Source organism: Phyllobates terribilis, unplaced genomic scaffold (genome assembly GCF_046119375.1).
Source record: "Phyllobates terribilis strain yellow unplaced genomic scaffold, ASM4611937v1 Scaffold_251__1_contigs__length_2838608, whole genome shotgun sequence".
Classification (NCBI taxonomy): Eukaryota; Metazoa; Chordata; class Amphibia; order Anura; family Dendrobatidae; genus Phyllobates; species Phyllobates terribilis.
The window spans coordinates 403,493-425,276 of record NW_027363011.1 but is presented as its reverse complement, the minus strand read 5'-3'; the positions used below and the strand labels follow the sequence as shown (position 1 = coordinate 425,276).

The 21,784-nt window shown below is 46.7% G+C and overlaps 2 protein-coding genes across 2 annotated transcripts in view; both read right to left on the bottom strand.

Moving 5' to 3' along the window:
* Positions 1-21,784, bottom strand: part of LOC141218900 (uncharacterized) — a 356,089-nt gene that overhangs the window by 294,523 nt on the left and 39,782 nt on the right. The window lies entirely within an intron of this gene.
* LOC141218942 (uncharacterized) overlaps positions 19,503-21,784 on the bottom strand; it is a 30,330-nt gene continuing 28,048 nt past the window's right edge. The window contains exon 5 of the mRNA XM_073665995.1: positions 19,503-21,089. Coding sequence (XP_073522096.1) covers positions 19,956-21,089 — 1,134 coding nt within the window. The 3' untranslated portion in view covers positions 19,503-19,955. The remainder of the gene's footprint in view (positions 21,090-21,784) is intronic.

The following is a 21,784-nucleotide window of genomic DNA, read 5'->3' as shown; positions in this document are numbered from 1 at the left end:
TGGGACTAACCTGAGCAGTGCAGTATACAAAGGGGAGGAGTCTGTATCTGATGGAAATCAGCAGTGACACAGAGATGTGCGCACAGTCTCAGGACAATGGTATGGATGGGACTAACCTGAGCAGTGCGGTATACAAAGGGGAGGAGTCTGTATCTGATGGAAATCAGCAGTGACACAGAGATGTGCGCACAGTCTCAGGACAATGGTATGGATGGGACTAACCTGAGCAGTGCAGTATACAAAGGGGAGGAGTCTATATCTGATGGAAATCAGCAGTGACACAGAGATGTGCACACAGTCTCAGGACAATGGTATGGATGGGACTAACCTGAGCAGTGCAGTATACAAAGGGGAGGAGTCTGTATCTGATGGAAATCAGCAGTGACACAGAGATGTGCACACAGTCTCAGGACAATGGTATGGATGGGACTAACCTGAGCAGTGTAGTATACAAAGGGGAGGAGTCTGTATCTGATGGAAATCAGCAGTGACACAGAGATGTGCGCACAGTCTCAGGACAATGGTATGGATGGGACTAACCTGAGCAGTGCAGTATACAAAGGGGAGGAGTCTGTATCTGATGGAAATCAGCAGTGACACAGAGATGTGCGCACAGTCTCAGGACAATGGTATGGACGGGGCTAACCTGAGCAGTGCGGTATACAAAGGGGAGGAGTCTGTATCTGATGGAAATCAGCAGTGACACAGAGATGTGCACACAGTCTCAGGACAATGGTATGGCCGGGACTAACCTGAGCAGTGCAGTATACAAAGGGGAGGAGTCTGTATCTGATGGAAATCAGCAGTGACACAGAGATGTGCACACAGTCTCAGGACAATGGTATGGATGGGACTAACCTGAGCAGTGCAGTATACAAAGGGGAGGAGTCTGTATCTGATGGAAATCAGCAGTGACACAGAGATGTGCGCACAGTCTCAGGACAATGGTATGGATGGGACTAACCTGAGCAGTGCGGTATACAAAGGGGAGGAGTCTGTATCTGATGGAAATCAGCAGTGACACAGAGATGTGCGCACAGTCTCAGGACAATGGTATGGATGGGACTAACCTGAGCAGTGCGGTATACAAAGGGGAGGAGTCTGTATCAGATGGAAATCAGCAGTGACACAGAGATGTGCGCACAGTTTCAGGACAATGGTATGGATGGGACTAACCTGAGCAGTGCGGTATACAAAGGGGAGGAGTCTGTATCTGATGGAAATCAGCAGTGACACAGAGATGTGCGCACAGTCTCAGGACAATGGTATGGATGGGACTAACCTGAGCAGTGCGGTATACAAAGGGGAGGAGTCTGTATCTGATGGAAATCAGCAGTGACACAGAGATGTGCGCACAGTCTCAGGACAATGGTATGGATGGGACTAACCTGAGCAGTGCGGTATACAAAGGGGAGGAGTCTGTATCAGATGGAAATCAGCAGTGACACAGAGATGTGCACACAGTCTCAGGACAATGGTATGGATGGGACTAACCTGAACAGTGCAGTATACAAAGGGGAGGAGTCTGTGACTGATGGAAATCAGCAGTGACACAGAGATGTGCATACAGTCTCAGGACAATGGTATGGATGGGACTAACCTGAGCAGTGCAGTATACAAAGGGGAGGAGTCTGTATCTGATGGAAATCAGCAGTGACACAGAGATGTGCGCACAGTTTCAGGACAATGGTATGGATGGGACTAACCTGAGCAGTGCAGTATACAAAGGGGAGGAGTCTGTATCTGATGGAAATCAGCAGTGACACAGAGATGTGCATACAGTCTCAGGACAATGGTATGGATGGGACTAACCTGAGCAGTGCGTTATACAAAGGGGAGAAGTCTGTATCTGATGGAAATCAGCAGTGACACAGAGATGTGCGCACAGTTTCAGGACAATGGTATGGATGGGGCTAACCTGAGCAGTGCGGTATACAAAGGGGAGGAGTCTGTGACTGATGGAAATCAGCAGTGACACAGAGATGTGCATACAGTCTCAGGACAATGGTATGGATGGGACTAACCTGAGCAGTGCAGTATACAAAGGGGAGGAGTCTGTATCTGATGGAAATCAGCAGTGACACAGAGATGTGCACACAGTCTCAGGACAATGGTGTGGATGGGACTAACCTGAGCAGTGCAGTATACAAAGGGGAGGAGTCTGTATCTGATGGAAATCAGCAGTGACACAGAGATGTGCGCACAGTCTCAGGACAATGGTATGGATGGGACTAACCTGAGCAGTGCAGTATACAAAGGGGAGGAGTCTGTATCTGATGGAAATCAGCAGTGACACAGAGATGTGCACACAGTCTCAGTACAATGGTATGGATGGGACTAACCTGAGCAGTGCAGTATACAAAGGGGAGGAGTCTGTATCTGATGGAAATCAGCAGTGACACAGAGATGTGCACACAGTCTCAGTACAATGGTATGGATGGGACTAACCTGAACACTGCGGTATACAAAGGGGAGGAGTCTGTGTCTGATGGAAATCAGCAGTGACACAGAGATGTGCGCACAGTCTCAGGACAATGGTATGGATGGGACTAACCTGAGCAGTGCGGTATACAAAGGGGAGGAGTCTGTATCTGATGGAAATCAGCAGTGACACAGAGATGTGCGCACAGTCTCAGTACAATGGTATGGATGGGACTAACCTGAACAGTGCAGTATACAAAGGGGAGGAGTCTGTATCTGATGGAAATCAGCAGTGACACAGAGATGTGCACACAGTCTCAGTACAATGGTATGGATGGGACTAACCTGAACAGTGCAGTATACAAAGGGGAGGAGTCTGTATCTGATGGAAATCAGCAGTGACACAGAGATGTACGCACAGTCTCAGGACAATGGTATGGATTGGACTAACCTGAACAGTGCAGTATACAAAGGGGAGGAGTCTGTATCTGATGGAAATCAGCAGTGACACAGAGATGTGTGCACAGTCTCAGGACAATGGTATGGATGGGACTAACCTGAGCAGTGCAGTATACAAAGGGGAGGAGTCTATATCTGATGGAAATTAGCAGTGACACAGAGATGTGCGCACAGTCTCAGGACAATGGTATGGATGGGGCTAACCTGAACAGTGCGGTATACAAAGGGGAGGAGTCTGTATCTGATGGAAATCAGCAGTGACACAGAGATGTGCGCACAGTCTCAGGACAATGGTATGGATGGGGCTAACCTGAACAGTGCGGTATACAAAGGGGAGGAGTCTGTATCTGATGGAAATCAGCAGTGACACAGAGATGTGTGCACAGTCTCAGGACAATGGTATGGATGGGACTAACCTGAGCAGTGCAGTATACAAAGGGGAGGAGTCTGTATCTGATGGAAATCAGCAGTGACACAGAGATGTGCGCACAGTCTCAGGACAATGGTATGGATGGGACTAACCTGAGCAGTGCGGTATACAAAGGGGAGGAGTCTGTATCTGATGGAAATCAGCAGTGACACAGAGATGTGCGCACAGTCTCAGGACAATGGTATGGATGGGGCTAACCTGAACAGTGCAGTATACAAAGGGGAGGAGTCTGTATCTGATGGAAATCAGCAGTGACACAGAGATGTGCACACAGTCTCAGGACAATGGTATGGATGGGACTAACCTGAGCAGTGCAGTATACAAAGGGGAGGAGTCTGTATCTGATGGAAATCAGCAGTGACACAGAGATGTGCACACAGTCTCAGGACAATGGTATGGATGGGACTAACCTGAGCAGTGCGGTATACAAAGGGGAGGAGTCTGTATCTGATGGAAATCAGCAGTGACACAGAGATGTGCACACAGTCTCAGGACAATGGTATGGATGGGACTAACCTGAGCAGTGCGGTATACAAAGGGGAGGAGTCTGTATCTGATGGAAATCAGCAGTGACACAGAGATGTGCGCACACTCTCAGGACAATGGTATGAATGGGACTAACCTGTGCAGTGCGGTATACAAAGGGGAGGAGTCTGTATCTGATGGAAATCAGCAGTGACACAGAGATGTGCGCACAGTCTCAGGACAATGGTATGGACGGGACTAACCTGAGCAGTGCAGTATACAAAGGGGAGGAGTCTGTATCTGATGGAAATCAGCAGTGACACAGAGATGTGCACACAGTCTCAGGACAATGGTATGGATGGGACTAACCTGAGCAGTGCGGTATACAAAGGGGAGGAGTCTGTATCTGATGGAAATCAGCAGTGACACAGAGATGTGCACACAGTCTCAGGACAATGGTATGGATGGGGCTAACCTGTGCAGTGCGGTATACAAAGGGGAGGAGTCTGTATCTGATGGAAATCAGCAGTGACACAGAGATGTGCGCACAGTCTCAGGACAATGGTATGGATGGGACTAACCTGAGCAGTGCAGTATACAAAGGGGAGGAGTCTGTATCTGATGGAAATCAGCAGTGACACAGAGATGTGCGCACAGTCTCAGGACAATGGTATGAATGGGACTAACCTGAACAGTGCGGTATACAAAGGGGAGGAGTCTGTATCTGATGGAAATCAGCAGTGACACAGAGATGTGCGCACAGTCTCAGGATAATGGTATGGATGGGACTAACCTGAGCAGTGCGGTATACAAAGGGGAGGAGTCTGTATCTGATGGAAATCAGCAGTGACACAGAGATGTGCGCACAGTCTCAGGACAATGGTATGGATGGGACTAACCTGAACAGTGCGGTATACAAAGGGGAGGAGTCTGTATCTGATGGAAATCAGCAGTGACACAGAGATGTGTGCACAGTCTCAGGACAATGGTATGGATGGGACTAACCTGAGCAGTGCGGTATACAAAGGGGAGGAGTCTGTATCTGATGGAAATCAGCAGTGACACAGAGATGTGCGCACAGTCTCAGGACAATGGTATGGATGGGACTAACCTGAGCATTGCATTATACAAAGGGGAGGAGTCTGTATCTGATGGAAATCAGCAGCGACACAGAGATGTGCGCACAGTCTCAGGACAATGGTATGGATGGGACTAACCTGAGCAGTGCAGTATACAAAGGGGAGGAGTCTGTATCTGATGGAAATCAGCAGTGACACAGAGATGTGCGCACAGTCTCAGGACAATGGTATGGATGGGACTAACCTGAACAGTGCGGTATACAAAGGGGAGGAGTCTGTATCTGATGGAAATCAGCAGTGACACAGAGATGTGTGCACAGTCTCAGGACAATGGTATGGATGGGACTAACCTGAGCAGTGCGGTATACAAAGGGGAGGAGTCTGTATCTGATGGAAATCAGCAGTGACACAGAGATGTGCGCACAGTCTCAGGACAATGGTATGGATGGGACTAACCTGAGCATTGCATTATACAAAGGGGAGGAGTCTGTATCTGATGGAAATCAGCAGCGACACAGAGATGTGCACACAGTCTCAGGACAATGGTATGGATGGGACTAACCTGTGCAGTGCGGTATACAAAGGGGAGGAGTCTGTATCTGATGGAAATCAGCAGTGACACAGAGATGTGCACACAGTCTCAGGACAATGGTATGGATGGGACTAACCTGAACAGTGCAGTATACAAAGGGGAGGAGTCTGTATCTGATGGAAATCAGCAGTGACACAGAGATGTGCACACAGTCTCAGGACAATGGTATGGATGGGACAAACCTGAGCAGTGCGGTATACAAAGGGGAGGAGTCTGTATCTGATGGAAATCAGCAGTGACACAGAGATGTGCACACAGTCTCAGGACAATGGTATGGATGGGACTAACCTGAGCAGTGCAGTATACAAAGGGGAGGAGTCTGTATCTGATGGAAATCAGCAGTGACACAGAGATGTGCACACAGTCTCAGGACAATGGTATGGATGGGACTAACCTGAACAGTGCAGTATACAAAGGGGAGGAGTCTGTATCTGATGGAAATCAGCAGTGACACAGAGATGTGCACACAGTCTCAGGACAATGGTATGGATGGGACAAACCTGAGCAGTGCGGTATACAAAGGGGAGGAGTCTGTATCTGATGGAAATCAGCAGTGACACAGAGATGTGCGCACAGTCTCAGGACAATGGTATGGATGGGACTAACCTGAGCAGTGCAGTATACAAAGGGGAGGAGTCTGTATCTGATGGAAATCAGCAGTGACACAGAGATGTGCGCACAGTCTCAGGACAATGGTATGGATGGGACTAACCTGAGCAGTGCAGTATACAAAGGGGAGGAGTCTGTATCTGATGGAAATCAGCAGTGACACAGAGATGTGCACACAGTCTCAGGACAATGGTATGGATGGGACTAACCTGAGCAGTGCAGTATACAAAGGGGACGAGTCTGTATCTGATGGAAATCAGCAGTGACACAGAGATGTGCGCACAGTTTCAGGACAATGGTATGGATGGGGCTAACCTGAGCAGTGCGGTGTACAAAGGGGAGGAGTCTGTATCTGATGGAAATCAGCAGTGACACAGAGATGTGCGCACAGTCTCAGGACAGTGGTATGGATGGGACTAACCTGAGCAGTGCGGTATACAAAGGGGAGGAGTCTGTGTCTGATGGAAATCAGCAGTGACACAGAGATGTGCGCACAGTCTCAGGACAATGGTATGGATGGGACTAACCTGAGCAGTGCGGTATACAAAGGGGAGGAGTCTGTATCTGATGGAAATCAGCAGTGACACAGAGATGTGCACACAGTCTCAGGACAATGGTATGGATGGGACTAACCTGAACAGTGCAGTATACAAAGGGGAGGAGTCTGTATCTGATGGAAATCAGCAGTGACACAGAGATGTGCGCACAGTCTCAGGACAATGGTATGGATTGGACTAACCTGAACAGTGCGGTATACAAAGGGGAGGAGTCTGTATCTGATGGAAATCAGCAGTGACACAGAGATGTGCGCACAGTCTCAGGACAATGGTATGGATGGGGCTAACCTGAACAGTGCGGTATACAAAGGGGAGGAGTCTGTATCTGATGGAAATCAGCAGTGACACAGAGATGTGTGCACAGTCTCAGGACAATGGTATGGATGGGACTAACCTGAGCAGTGCAGTATACAAAGGGGAGGAGTCTGTATCTGATGGAAATCAGCAGTGACACAGAGATGTGCGCACAGTCTCAGGACAATGGTATGGATGGGGCTAACCTGAACAGTGCAGTATACAAAGGGGAGGAGTCTGTATCTGATGGAAATCAGCAGTGACACAGAGATGTGCGCACAGTCTCAGGACAATGGTATGGACGGGACTAACCTGAACAGTGCAGTATACAAAGGGGAGGAGTCTGTATCTGATGGAAATCAGCAGTGACACAGAGATGTGCGCACAGTCTCAGGACAATGGTATGGATGGGGCTAACCTGAGCAGTGCAGTATACAAAGGGGAGGAGTCTGTATCTGATGGAAATCAGCAGTGACACAGAGATGTGCACACAGTCTCAGGACAATGGTATGGATGGGACTAACCTGAGCAGTGCGGTATACAAAGGGGAGGAGTCTGTATCTGATGGAAATCAGCAGTGACACAGAGATGTGCACACAGTCTCAGGACAATGGTATGGATGGGGCTAACCTGAGCAGTGCAGTATACAAAGGGGAGGAGTCTGTATCTGATGGAAATCAGCAGTGACACAGAGATGTGCACACAGTCTCAGGACAATGGTATGGATGGGACTAACCTGAGCAGTGCGGTATACAAAGGGGAGGAGTCTGTATCTGATGGAAATCAGCAGTGACACAGAGATGTGCGCACAGTCTCAGGACAATGGTATGGATGGGACTAACCTGAGCAGTGCAGTATACAAAGGGGAGGAGTCTGTATCTGATGGAAATCAGCAGTGACACAGAGATGTGCGCACAGTCTCAGGACAATGGTATGGATGGGGCTAACCTGAGCAGTGCAGTATACAAAGGGGAGGAGTCTGTATCTGATGGAAATCAGCAGTGACACAGAGATGTGCACACAGTCTCAGGACAATGGTATGGATGGGACTAACCTGAGCAGTGCGGTATACAAAGGGGAGGAGTCTGTATCTGATGGAAATCAGCAGTGACACAGAGATGTGCGCACAGTCTCAGGACAATGGTATGGATGGGACTAACCTGAGCAGTGCAGTATACAAAGGGGAGGAGTCTGTATCTGATGGAAATCAGCAGTGACACAGAGATGTGCACACAGTCTCAGGACAATGGTATGGATGGACTAACCTGAGCAGTGCATTATACAAAGGGGAGGAGTCTGTATCTGATGGAAATCAGCAGTGACACAGGGATGTGCACACAGTCTCAGGACAATGGTATGGATGGGACTAACCTGAGCAGTGCAGTATACAAAGGGGAGGAGTCTGTATCTGATGGAAATCAGCAGTGACACAGAGATGTGCACACAGTCTCAGGACAATGGTATGGATGGGACTAACCTGAACAGTGCGGTATACAAAGGGGAGGAGTCTGTATCTGATGGAAATCAGCAGTGACACAGAGATGTGCGCACAGTCTCAGGACAATGGTATGGATGGGACTAACCTGAGCAGTGCAGTATACAAAGGGGAGGAGTCTGTATCTGATGGAAATCAGCAGTGACACAGAGATGTGCGCACAGTCTCAGGACAATGGTATGGATGGGACTAACCTGAGCAGTGCAGTATACAAAGGGGAGGAGTCTGTATCTGATGGAAATCAGCAGTGACACAGAGATGTGCACACAGTCTCAGGACAATGGTATGGATGGGACTAACCTGAGCAGTGCAGTATACAAAGGGGAGGAGTCTGTATCTGATGGAAATCAGCAGTGACACAGAGATGTGCACACAGTCTCAGGACAATGGTATGGATGGGACTAACCTGAACAGTGCAGTATACAAAGGGGAGGAGTCTGTATCTGATGGAAATCAGCAGTGACACAGAGATGTGCGCACAGTCTCAGGACAATGGTATGGATGGGACTAACCTGAACAGTGCGGTATACAAAGGGGAGGAGTCTGTATCTGATGGAAATCAGCAGTGACACAGAGATGTGCGCACAGTCTCAGGACAATGGTATGGATGGGACTAACCTGAGCAGTGCAGTATACAAAGGGGAGGAGTCTGTATCTGATGGAAATCAGCAGTGACACAGAGATGTGCGCACAGTCTCAGGACAATGGTATGGATGGGACTAACCTGAGCAGTGCAGTATACAAAGGGGAGGAGTCTGTATCTGATGGAAATCAGCAGTGACACAGAGATGTGCACACAGTCTCAGGACAATGGTATGGATGGGACTAACCTGAGCAGTGCGGTATACAAAGGGGAGGAGTCTGTATCTGATGGAAATCAGCAGTGACACAGAGATGTGCGCACAGTCTCAGGACAATGGTATGGATGGGACTAACCTGAACAGTGCGGTATACAAAGGGGAGGAGTCTGTATCTGATGGAAATCAGCAGTGACACAGAGATGTGCGCACAGTCTCAGGACAATGGTATGGATGGGACTAACCTGAGCAGTGCAGTATACAAAGGGGAGGAGTCTGTATCTGATGGAAATCAGCAGTGACACAGAGATGTGCGCACAGTCTCAGGACAATGGTATGGATGGGACTAACCTGAGCAGTGCAGTATACAAAGGGGAGGAGTCTGTATCTGATGGAAATCAGCAGTGACACAGAGATGTGCACACAGTCTCAGGACAATGGTATGGATGGGACTAACCTGAGCAGTGCGGTATACAAAGGGGAGGAGTCTGTATCTGATGGAAATCAGCAGTGACACAGAGATGTGCACACAGTCTCAGGACAATGGTATGGATGGGACTAACCTGAACAGTGCAGTATACAAAGGGGAGGAGTCTGTATCTGATGGAAATCAGCAGTGACACAGAGATGTGCACACAGTCTCAGGACAATGGTATGGATGGGACTAACCTGAGCAGTGCAGTATACAAAGGGGAGGAGTCTGTATCTGATGGAAATCGGCAGTGACACAGAGATGTGCACACAGTCTCAGGACAATGGTATGGATGGGACTAACCTGAGCAGTGCAGTATACAAAGGGGAGGAGTCTGTATCTGATGGAAATCAGCAGTGACACAGAGATGTGCACACAGTCTCAGGACAATGGTATGGATGGGACTAACCTGAGCAGTGCGGTATACAAAGGGGAGGAGTCTGTATCTGATGGAAATCAGCAGTGACACAGAGATGTGCGCACAGTCTCAGGACAATGGTATGGATGGGACTAACCTGAACAGTGCGGTATACAAAGGGGAGGAGTCTGTATCTGATGGAAATCAGCAGTGACACAGAGATGTGCACACAGTCTCAGGACAATGGTATGGATGGGGCTAACCTGAGCAGTGCAGTATACAAAGGGGAGGAGTCTGTATCTGATGGAAATCAGCAGTGACACAGAGATGTGCACACAGTCTCAGGACAATGGTATGGATGGGGCTAACCTGAGCAGTGCAGTATACAAAGGGGAGGAGTCTGTATCTGATGGAAATCAGCAGTGACACAGAGATGTGCACACAGTCTCAGGACAATGGTATGGATGGGACTAACCTGAGCAGTGCGGTATACAAAGGGGAGGAGTCTGTATCTGATGGAAATCAGCAGTGACACAGAGATGTGCACACAGTCTCAGGACAATGGTATGGATGGGACTAACCTGAACAGTGCGGTATACAAAGGGGAGGAGTCTGTATCTGATGGAAATCAGCAGTGACACAGAGATGTGCACACAGTCTCAGGACAATGGTATGGATGGGACTAACCTGAACAGTGCGGTATACAAAGGGGAGGAGTCTGTATCTGATGGAAATCAGCAGTGACACAGAGATGTGCGCACAGTCTCAGGACAATGGTATGGATGGGACTAACCTGAGCAGTGCGGTATACAAAGGGGAGGAGTCTGTATCTGATGGAAATCAGCAGTGACACAGAGATGTGCACACAGTCTCAGGACAATGGTATGGATGGGGCTAACCTGAGCAGTGCAGTATACAAAGGGGAGGAGTCTGTATCTGATGGAAATCAGCAGTGACACAGAGATGTGCACACAGTCTCAGGACAATGGTATGGATGGGACTAACCTGAGCAGTGCGGTATACAAAGGGGAGGAGTCTGTATCTGATGGAAATCAGCAGTGACACAGAGATGTGCACACAGTCTCAGGACAATGGTATGGATGGGACTAACCTGAACAGTGCAGTATACAAAGGGGAGGAGTCTGTATCTGATGGAAATCAGCAGTGACACAGAGATGTGCACACAGTCTCAGGACAATGGTATGGATGGGACTAACCTGAGCAGTGCAGTATACAAAGGGGAGGAGTCTGTATCTGATGGAAATCGGCAGTGACACAGAGATGTGCACACAGTCTCAGGACAATGGTATGGATGGGACTAACCTGGACAGTGCATTATACAAAGGGGAGGAGTCTGTATCTGATGGAAATCAGCAGTGACACAGAGATGTGCGCACAGTCTCAGGACAATGGTATGGATGGGGCTAACCTGAGCAGTGCAGTATACAAAGGGGAGGAGTCTGTATCTGATGGAAATCAGCAGTGACACAGAGATGTGCACACAGTCTCAGGACAATGGTATGGATGGGACTAACCTGAGCAGTGCGGTATACAAAGGGGAGGAGTCTGTATCTGATGGAAATCAGCAGTGACACAGAGATGTGCACTCAGTCTCAGGACAATGGTATGGATGGGACTAACCTGAGCAGTGCAGTATACAAAGGGGAGGAGTCTGTATCTGATGGAAATCAGCAGTGACACAGAGATGTGCACACAGTCTCAGGACAATGGTATGGATGGGACTAACCTGAACAGTGCGGTATACAAAGGGGAGGAGTCTGTATCTGATGGAAATCAGCAGTGACACAGAGATGTGCACACAGTCTCAGGACAATGGTATGGATGGGACTAACCTGAACAGTGCGGTATACAAAGGGGAGGAGTCTGTATCTGATGGAAATCAGCAGTGACACAGAGATGTGCGCACAGTCTCAGGACAATGGTATGGATGGGACTAACCTGAGCAGTGCGGTATACAAAGGGGAGGAGTCTGTATCTGATGGAAATCAGCAGTGACACAGAGATGTGCGCACAGTCTCAGGACAATGGTATGGATGGGACTAACCTGAGCAGCGCGGTATACAAAGGGGGGAGTCTGTATCTGATGGAAATCAGCAGTGACACAGAGATGTGCGCACAGTCTCAGGACAATGGTATGGATGGGGCTAACCTGAGCAGTGCAGTATACAAAGGGGAGGAGTCTGTATCTGATGGAAATCAGCAGTGACACAGAGATGTGCGCACAGTCTCAGGACAATGGTATGGATGGGACTAACCTGAGCAGCGCGGTATACAAAGGGGAGGAGTCTGTATCTGATGGAAATCAGCAGTGACACAGAGATGTGCGCACAGTCTCAGGACAATGGTATGGATGGGGCTAACCTGAGCAGTGCAGTATACAAAGGGGAGGAGTCTGTATCTGATGGAAATCAGCAGTGACACAGAGATGTGCACACAGTCTCAGGACAATGGTATGGATGGGACTAACCTGAGCAGTGCAGTATACAAAGGGGAGGAGTCTGTATCTGATGGAAATCAGCAGTGACACAGAGATGTGCGCACAGTCTCAGGACAATGGTATGGATTGGACTAACCTGAACAGTGCGGTATACAAAGGGGAGGAGTCTGTATCTGATGGAAATCAGCAGTGACACAGAGATGTGCACACAGTCTCAGGACAATGGTATGGATGGGACTAACCTGATCAGTGCATTATACAAAGGGGAGGAGTCTGTATCTGCTGGAAATCAGCAGTGACACACAGATGTGCGCACAGTCTCAGGACAATGGTATGGATGGGACTAACCTGAGCAGTGCGGTATACAAAGGGGAGGAGTCTGTATCTGATGGAAATCAGCAGTGACACAGAGATGTGCACACAGTCTCAGGACAATGGTATGGATGGGACTAACCTGAGCAGTGCAGTATACAAAGGGGAGGAGTCTGTATCTGATGGAAATCAGCAGTGACACAGAGATGTGTGCACAGTCTCAGGACAATGGTATGGATGGGACTAACCTGAACAGTGCAGTATACAAAGGGGAGGAGTCTGTATCTGATGGAAATCAGCAGTGACACAGAGATGTGCACACAGTCTCAGGACAATGGTATGGATGGGACTAACCTGAGCAGTGCGGTATACAAAGGGGAGGAGTCTGTATCTGATGGAAATCAGCAGTGACACAGAGATGTGCACACAGTCTCAGGACAATGGTATGGATGGCACTAACCTGAGCAGTGCAGTATACAAAGGGGAGGAGTCTGTATCTGATGGAAATCAGCAGTGACATAGAGATGTGTGCACAGTCTCAGGACAATGGTATGGATGGGACTAACCTGAGCAGTGCAGTATACAAAGGGGAGGAGTCTGTATCTGATGGAAATCAGCAGTGACACAGAGATGTGCACACAGTCTCAGGACAATGGTATGGATGGGACTAACCTGAACAGTGCGGTATACAAAGGGGAGGAGTCTGTATCTGATGGAAATCAGCAGTGACACAGAGATGTGCACACAGTCTCAGGACAATGGTATGGATGGGACTAACCTGAACAGTGCAGTATACAAAGGGGAGGAGTCTGTATCTGATGGAAATCAGCAGTGACACAGAGATGTGCACACAGTCTCAGGACAATGGTATGGATGGGACTAACCTGAGCAGTGCAGTATACAAAGGGGAGGAGTCTGTATCTGATGGAAATCAGCAGTGACACAAAGATGTGCACACAGTCTCAGTACAATGGTATGGATGGGACTAACCTGAGCAGTGCAGTATACAAAGGGGAGGAGTCTGTATCTGATGGAAATCAGCAGTGACACAGAGATGTGCGCACAGTCTCAGGACAATGGTATGGATGGGACTAACCTGAGCAGTGCGGTATACAAAGGGGAGGAGTCTGTATCTGATGGAAATCAGCAGTGACACAGAGATGTGCACAGTCTCAGGACAATGGTATGGATGGGACTAACCTGAGCAGTGCAGTATACAAAGGGGAGGAGTCTGTATCTGATGGAAATCAGCAGTGACACAGAGATGTGCGCACAGTCTCAGGACAATGGTATGGATGGGACTAACCTGAGCAGTGCGGTATACAAAGGGGAGGAGTCTGTATCTGATGGAAATCAGCAGTGACACACAGATGTGCACACAGTCTCAGGACAATGGTATGGATGGGACTAACCTGAACAGTGCAGTATACAAAGGGGAGGAGTCTGTATCTGATGGAAATCAGCAGTGACACAGAGATGTGCGCACAGTCTCAGGACAATGGTATGGATGGGGCTATCCTGAGCAGTGCAGTATACAAAGGGGAGGAGTCTGTATCTGATGGAAATCAGCAGTGACACAGAGATGTGCACACAGTCTCAGGACAATGGTATGGATGGGGCTAACCTGAGCAGTGCGGTATACAAAGGGGAGGAGTCTGTATCTGATGGAAATCAGCAGTGACACAGAGATGTGCGCACAGTCTCAGGACAATGGTATGGATGGGACTAACCTGAACAGTGCGGTATACAAAGGGGAGGAGTCTGTATCTGATGGAAATCAGCAGTGACACAGAGATGTGCACACAGTCTCAGGACAATGGTATGGATGGGACTAACCTGAGCAGTGCGGTATACAAAGGGGAGGAGTCTATATCTGATGGAAATCAGCAGTGACACAGAGATGTGCGCACAGTCTCAGGACAATGGTATGGATGGGACTAACCTGAGCAGTGCGGTATACAAAGGGGAGGAGTCTGTATCTGATGGAAATCAGCAGTGACACAGAGATGTGCACACAGTCTCAGGACAATGGTATGGATGGGACTAACCTGAGCAGTGCGGTATACAAAGGGGAGGAGTCTGTATCTGATGGAAATCAGCAGTGACACAGAGATGTGCACACAGTCTCAGGACAATGGTATGGATGGGACTAACCTGAGCAGTGCGGTATACAAAGGGGAGGAGTCTGTATCTGATGGAAATCAGCAGTGACACAGAGATGTGCGCACAGTCTCAGGACAATGGTATGGATGGGACTAACCTGAGCAGTGCGGTATACAAAGGGGAGGAGTCTGTATCTGATGGAAATCAGCAGTGACACAGAGATGTGCACACAGTCTCAGGACAATGGTATGGATGGGACTAACCTGAGCAGTGCGGTATACAAAGGGGAGGAGTCTGTATCTGATGGAAATCAGCAGTGACACAGAGATGTGCGCACAGTCTCAGGACAATGGTATGGATGGGACTAACCTGAGCAGTGCAGTATACAAAGGGGAGGAGTCTGTATCTGATGGAAATCAGCAGTGACACAGAGATGTGCGCACAGTCTCAGGACAATGGTATGGATGGGACTAACCTGAGCAGTGCGATATACAAAGGGGAGGAGTCTGTATCTGATGGAAATCAGCAGTGACACAGAGATGTGCACACAGTCTCAGGACAATGGTATGGATGGGACTAACCTGAGCAGTGCGGTATACAAAGGGGAGGAGTCTGTATCTGATGGAAATCAGCAGTGACACAGAGATGTGCGCACAGTCTCAGGACAATGGTATGGATGGGACTAACCTGAACAGTGCAGTATACAAAGGGGAGGAGTCTGTATCAGATGGAAATCAGCAGCGACACAGAGATTGTTGTCACCATTAATTAAAGATGGAATATAGATTAAACATCAGTTCTTCTGTGTATGAGGAGAATATCTTGGGCTGTGTTGTTTTATTTGATTTGATGTGGTATGCACCGATTTTGACACTTGGACATGTGCTAATTACTATTTATTAATGTTTTATCATACAGATTGTCCACATAAAATCCATTAAATGAATTTAGAAGCCATTGAGATTTCTTGGCGTACAAAGTCCTTAGATCTATTTAAGCAGGAAGCCAATGGCGCCCCCCAGGATATCGTCTACAATGATAGGGATCTGATACAACAATACAAAGCAGCACTACAGAAGAAAGTCAGAGGAGGATGGAATAGGACCTCTTTGGAAAATGATATGGATCAAAAGATTATCCCAAGAGGATTATGAGTGCAGGATTTTTCCTCCTTTGAACTTGAGGACTTGGATTTGGTTCAAAGATGGAAATTGGCAGCTACCACCTGCTCATTGGAGTTTATCAAAATAATCGTGGACAAAAATACAGCCACACTTAAGAATATGGATAGAGAAACTGAGGAATTACAGAAGACACTAAAAAAGGATGTTCAACCTGACATCCTAGAAACACACCTGAAAACGATAGAAAAAGATGTGGATAAATGGGAGAACGACACTAGCCAAATTAAATATTACTAATACCAAAGAAATCTTAAGGATGATGAAAATGATTGTATCTTTAAGTGGCAAAATCCAAAAAGGAAATCATTACAGAATGCTACATTCAGCCATCAAGCCACTCCCAGCAATACCCCGGTGTCCGAAAGTAGCACTTCTAGTAGTGAGTCTGAGACCACTTAGGATCACTATCCATACACTAGAGCGGCAACAAGGGAACACAGAGATATCCTGAAATTTTCAACAAAAGAGACAACAAAAAGACTAAGGCTATGTGCACACGGTGCGTTTTTGGTGCATTTTCGTGACGTTTTTTCCTTGCGGAAATGGGCCAAAAATGCTAGGGACTCCGTGTGCCAGCAATGACAATCCTGAAGTGCTTTGCATATGATCAGGAATTTTCCTGTCAGGTTTGTCATTGCGTTTAAATCTGCAGCATGTCAATTCTTTGTGCGTTTCTGCAGTGTTTTTCACCCATTGGCTTCAATTGTGCCAGTCAAATCTGCAGGAGAAACGCTGGTATAAAAATATTTGCGGATTTGCTGCAAAGTTTTGCTGCATATTTGACTGACCCAATTATAGTCAATGAGTCAAAAATGCGGCAAAACGCACAAAGAATTGACAGCGGGTGACAGGTGTCAGTTGATGAGGGACTACTCCTCCCATCAGCCTACGGCCACTCCCTCTGACAACAGTAAGAGCAGATGCGGCTGATGGGAAGAGTAATCTCATCAGCCAGCGTCTGTGCTCATAGTGTAACATTTTTTTAAAAATAAATGTTGAAATAAATGAACACGTTATACTCACCTGTCCGCTCTAAGCCTATGTGACATGGCGATTCGATCACCCGGCAGCCGGTGATACACTGACAGGAGCGCGATCGCTCCCGGCAGTGTATAGCACTGAACTGCCGGGACTGAAGTTACTTGAGTTCATTAGCTAATGATCAGCTGATGAGCCCCAGTGACCTCATTTACAGCATCAGTGCTGTGTGGAAATTTTCTCACGCAGCACCAATGCAGTAAGGGAGGTGACCTAAGTTCATCAGCTGATCATCAGCTCATGAACTCAAGTAACCTCTGTCCTGGCAGCTAAGCGTTATACATTGACACAGGAGTGATTACATTCTTGTGTCAGTGTATACAGTGCTGTCCTCAAGAACAGTCACATCAGTAAGTGCTGATGTGACTGCTCTAGAGGTGACCCAGATCTTCGTGGGACACTCTGGATTATGTCATCACGTCAGACAGGTGAGGGATATGGTTGTTTTTTTTGTTTGTTTTTTTCTTACAGGTGACAATGGCTTCAGCGGATTAGGTGTTAGGTGAGTATTTTTCTTTATTTTATTTTTGTTACAGGAGACGAGGGCTTCAATGCAATGGGCGTTAGGTAAGTATTTTTTTTGTTAAACTAAGAATTATTAATAAAGAATTGTATTGTTATTTCAAATAAAGGATTTTTTTCTGGCTGTGTCTTTATTTACAATATAACTATAGGATTAGCAATGGATAGGCGTCTTATAGATGCTGCTCCATTATTAACCCGTGTGTTTGATGTCACCGGACAATACAAAGGTGATAGACCGCTACAGGGCAAGTGGAAAGAGCAAGGTGCCAGAATAGGCTAATCTAATAGATGCGCCTTTTCTGAGGCAGCTGCGGGCTATTTTTAGGCCAATATCTATGGCCCCTTACCAGCCTGAGAATACCAGCCCCCAACTGTCTGCTTTAGTTTGGCTGGTTGTCAAAAATGGGGGGGACCCCATGACATTTTTTTTAATTATTTAGTTAAATAATTAAAATAAAAATGTCATGGGACCCCTCTATTCTTGATAACCAGCCTTGCTAAAGCTGACAGCTGGGTTGCAGCCCGAAGCTTTCAGTTTTGTCTGGCTGGTTATCAAAAATACAGGGGAACCCACGCCATTTTTTTATTTATAGCACAGGTGCCGGCAGATGAATACACCCATCAGCGGCACCCACTCTTGCTGTTAACAGTGACAGCAGGCGTGGGCTGGTGGGTGTAGTAATCCCATCTGCTGACCCCTGTGACAGGAGGTTAACATTTTACCTCTGGTCACAGCTGCGGGCTCACACTGTCATCTGACAGTGTGGGAACCGCAGCTCTCTGTCTGGTGGTATTAACCTTACCACTGATCAGAGGTAGTGTTTGCTGCATTGTCATGCACATGATAGCGTGGCAAACACTGGATGTTCGGGCCCCCCATGCATTAGGAGTAATGGCAGGGCTCACTCAGGTCTCATTGTTTGAGCTAATCCCCCTGCTTTTGTAAATAAACTAGCTGGTTTGCTATGCAGTAAGCATAGCAACAAACATCATTGTTCCCAAACACCAAGTCACTGTCCTTCTTGACCAGCCACAGAAATACACATACATTCACAAGTCAACACAAACACAGTAGTGTATTTCTCTTGGCTTCACAAATCTATACGTCTATAAGAAGCTGTTTTGTCACATTGCTCTCCCATCTTAAATCAGCCAGACAAGCTAGGATCCCAATCATCCTTCTCCACTTATTGGAGACAGTCCATCAGCATGTCTTTAAGCACAGCCATGAATGTAAGAGGTCTCACCTTCATGAGAACAAAATTTTGTATCATCCAGTTCCCTCAGAGCGTATTCCGTGTCTTCCTTGAGAATAAACTCCTCACGTAATTAACGAGAACACACTTGTATTCATTGCGTCCAGACAAGCCTTCCTCAGCATTCCGTAGTTCCTGAATTAAATTCGATGAGTGTCAGTGGCCTGGTATTCAATCCGTTGAAGCTGGCACAGCTCCTGTAGTTGCCGTTTCTTGTTGCTGCTGTATATCCTCATGGTCCTCCTCCCAAGGCCGGGCTGGTGGGGTTGAACATGGGAGCATCCAAAACCCGCTGTGTATACTTGTGGTCTACTTATATGTCTCCCTGGCTTTGGAGCCCTTTGGACGGTGTGTGCTAACACCAGTACCCTTGCAGCTCCCCCAAATCTGCTGGGCTGAGTAGTATCCCACCATTGACACCAAAATATGAAGACCCGGAGTCTTCAGTGGGCAGAACACTACTCAGACAACACAGGGTGAGGGTAAAACAGTGTGGCAATACTTTATTGAACCACAAAAGAGGCAATAAACAGATAGAACAGTCCCAGCAAATACCCAAGATGCCGTTCCAGTGGTTTCGGTACGTGAGTTCCCGGGGCTCATTTGAGATTTTTAAGTTTTGTGAGCCCAATAAGCGCTAGAATCACTGTCCTCGCCTTCAGAAAAATCGAGCATCACAAGGAAATCTGAGAGCAGCCGCAGCCCTGGCTTCCTGTTGATGTTCAATATGTCCGAAGGCAGGGACAGGCAGGGGCACTGACTGGGCGCAGGGTTCATGTGATGTAACAACCCCAAGTCCCGACACCGCAGGAACAGTGCCGCCACGGGAGCTGAGTATGAATGTTTTTATTTTAACGAGTACAAACTTGAGGAATGACAAGGGGTTGTCCTAGTATTGGACAACCTCTTTAAGAAGATACAATTTTCGATTAAAAAATTTCCAACGTTCTGAACATGAAAAAGGCTTTTCCCCTGTGTGAATTCTCTAAAGTTTATTAAGAGTTGATTTTCAAGGAAAACATTTCCCACATTAAGAATATAAAAAAGGCATCTACCCTGTGTGACTTCTCTGGTGAGTAAGAAGAGATGATCTCTTCACAAAACATTTTCCACATTCTGAACATGAAAAAGGCTTCTCCCCTGTGTGGGTTCTATGGTGGATATTAAGATGAACTTTCTGATTAAAACATTTCCCACATTCTGAACATGAAAAAGGCTTCTCCCCTGTGTGGGTTCTTTGGTGTATAACAACATCTGATTTCCGGTAAAAATGTTTCCCACATTCTGAACATGAAAAAGGCTTCTCCCCTGTGTGGGTTCTCTGGTGTATAACAAAACTTGATATCTGTGTAAAACATTTTCTACATTCTGAACATGAAAAAGGTTTCTCCCCAGTGTGAATTCTCTGGTGCTTAACAAAATGTGATTTCTGGTTAAAACATTTCCCGCATTCTGAACATGAATAAGGCTTCTCCCCTGTGTGGGTTCTCTGGTGGCTATCAAGATAGGATTTCCTGGTAAAACATTTCCCACATTCTGAACATGAAAAAGGCTTCTCCCCTGTGTGGGTTCTCTGGTGTGTAACAAAACTTGATATCTGTGTAAAACATTTCCCACATTCTGAACATGAAAATGGCTTCTCCCCTGTGTGCGTCCTCTGGTGTATAACAAAACTTGATATCTGTGTAAAACATTTCCCACATTCTGAACATGAAAAAGGCTTCTCCCCAGTGTGAATTCTCTGGTGCTTAACAAAATGTGATTTCTGATTAAAACATTTCCCACATTCTGAACATGAAAAAGGCCTCTCCCCTTTGTGAATTCTCTGGTGACTAAGAAAAGATGATTTATTCACAAAACATCTTCCACATTCTGAACATGAAAAAGGCTTCTCTCCTGTGTGGGTTCTCTGGTGGGTATCAAGATAAGCTTTCCTGGTAAAACATTTCCCACATTCTGAACATGAAAAAGGTTTCTCCCCTGTGTGAGTTCTCTGATGTCTGATAAAAGTTGACATCTGTGTAAAACATTTTCTACATTCTGAACATGAAAAAGGCTTCTCCCCTGTGTGAGTTCTCTGATGTCTGATAAAACTTGATATCTGTGTAAAACGCTTCCCACATTCTGAACATGAATAAGGCTTCTCCCCTGTGTGAATTCTCTGGTGACTAACAAAATTTGATTTCTTGTTAAAACATTTCCCACACTTGGAACAAGAAAATCTATTCTCTGCAGTGTGAATTTTTTGATGTTTAGGAAAAGACTTCTGTAGGGGAAAACTATTTCCATATTCTGAACATGAAAATGGCTTCTTTGCTTTAGGAGCAATTTGTTTTTTAATGCTTATGTTGTGACTCTGACTTTCCTTAGTAGTCTGCAATGTATCAGAAGACAGGACCTGCTTCAAAGGATCAGATGACAGATCTTTGCTGTGAAGGGATGATGGTATATCTGGAGTAATGACATTAACTTCAATTGTATCCTGTGGGATCTCAAGATCATCTGATTTAAAAATTGAAGATGTCAGCTGTCCCTCTGATCTCCTGGTGCAGTCATCTGCCAAGAAGAAAATCAATTATTATTTTTCAATAAAAATATCCTTGAATTTTATATTTTTTAACATTTCTACTGTCTATAAAAATGGCAAGTTATTTAAAAAATATTGATTTATTCACCAAGACAATGACAGTTCACTGTTTAATAGAAAACCTCATAGGATGAACCAGTGGAACGTGGTGTTCAACTGTTTGTTCATTCTGCCTCCCAAATATGGAATAAAAAGCCACCAAGCAATGTTATATAGGCGAAAATAACACCAATAAAAACTTCTACTCATCTCACAAAAAAGAAGTCCCCACTCAGGTCCATCATCTGTCAGTG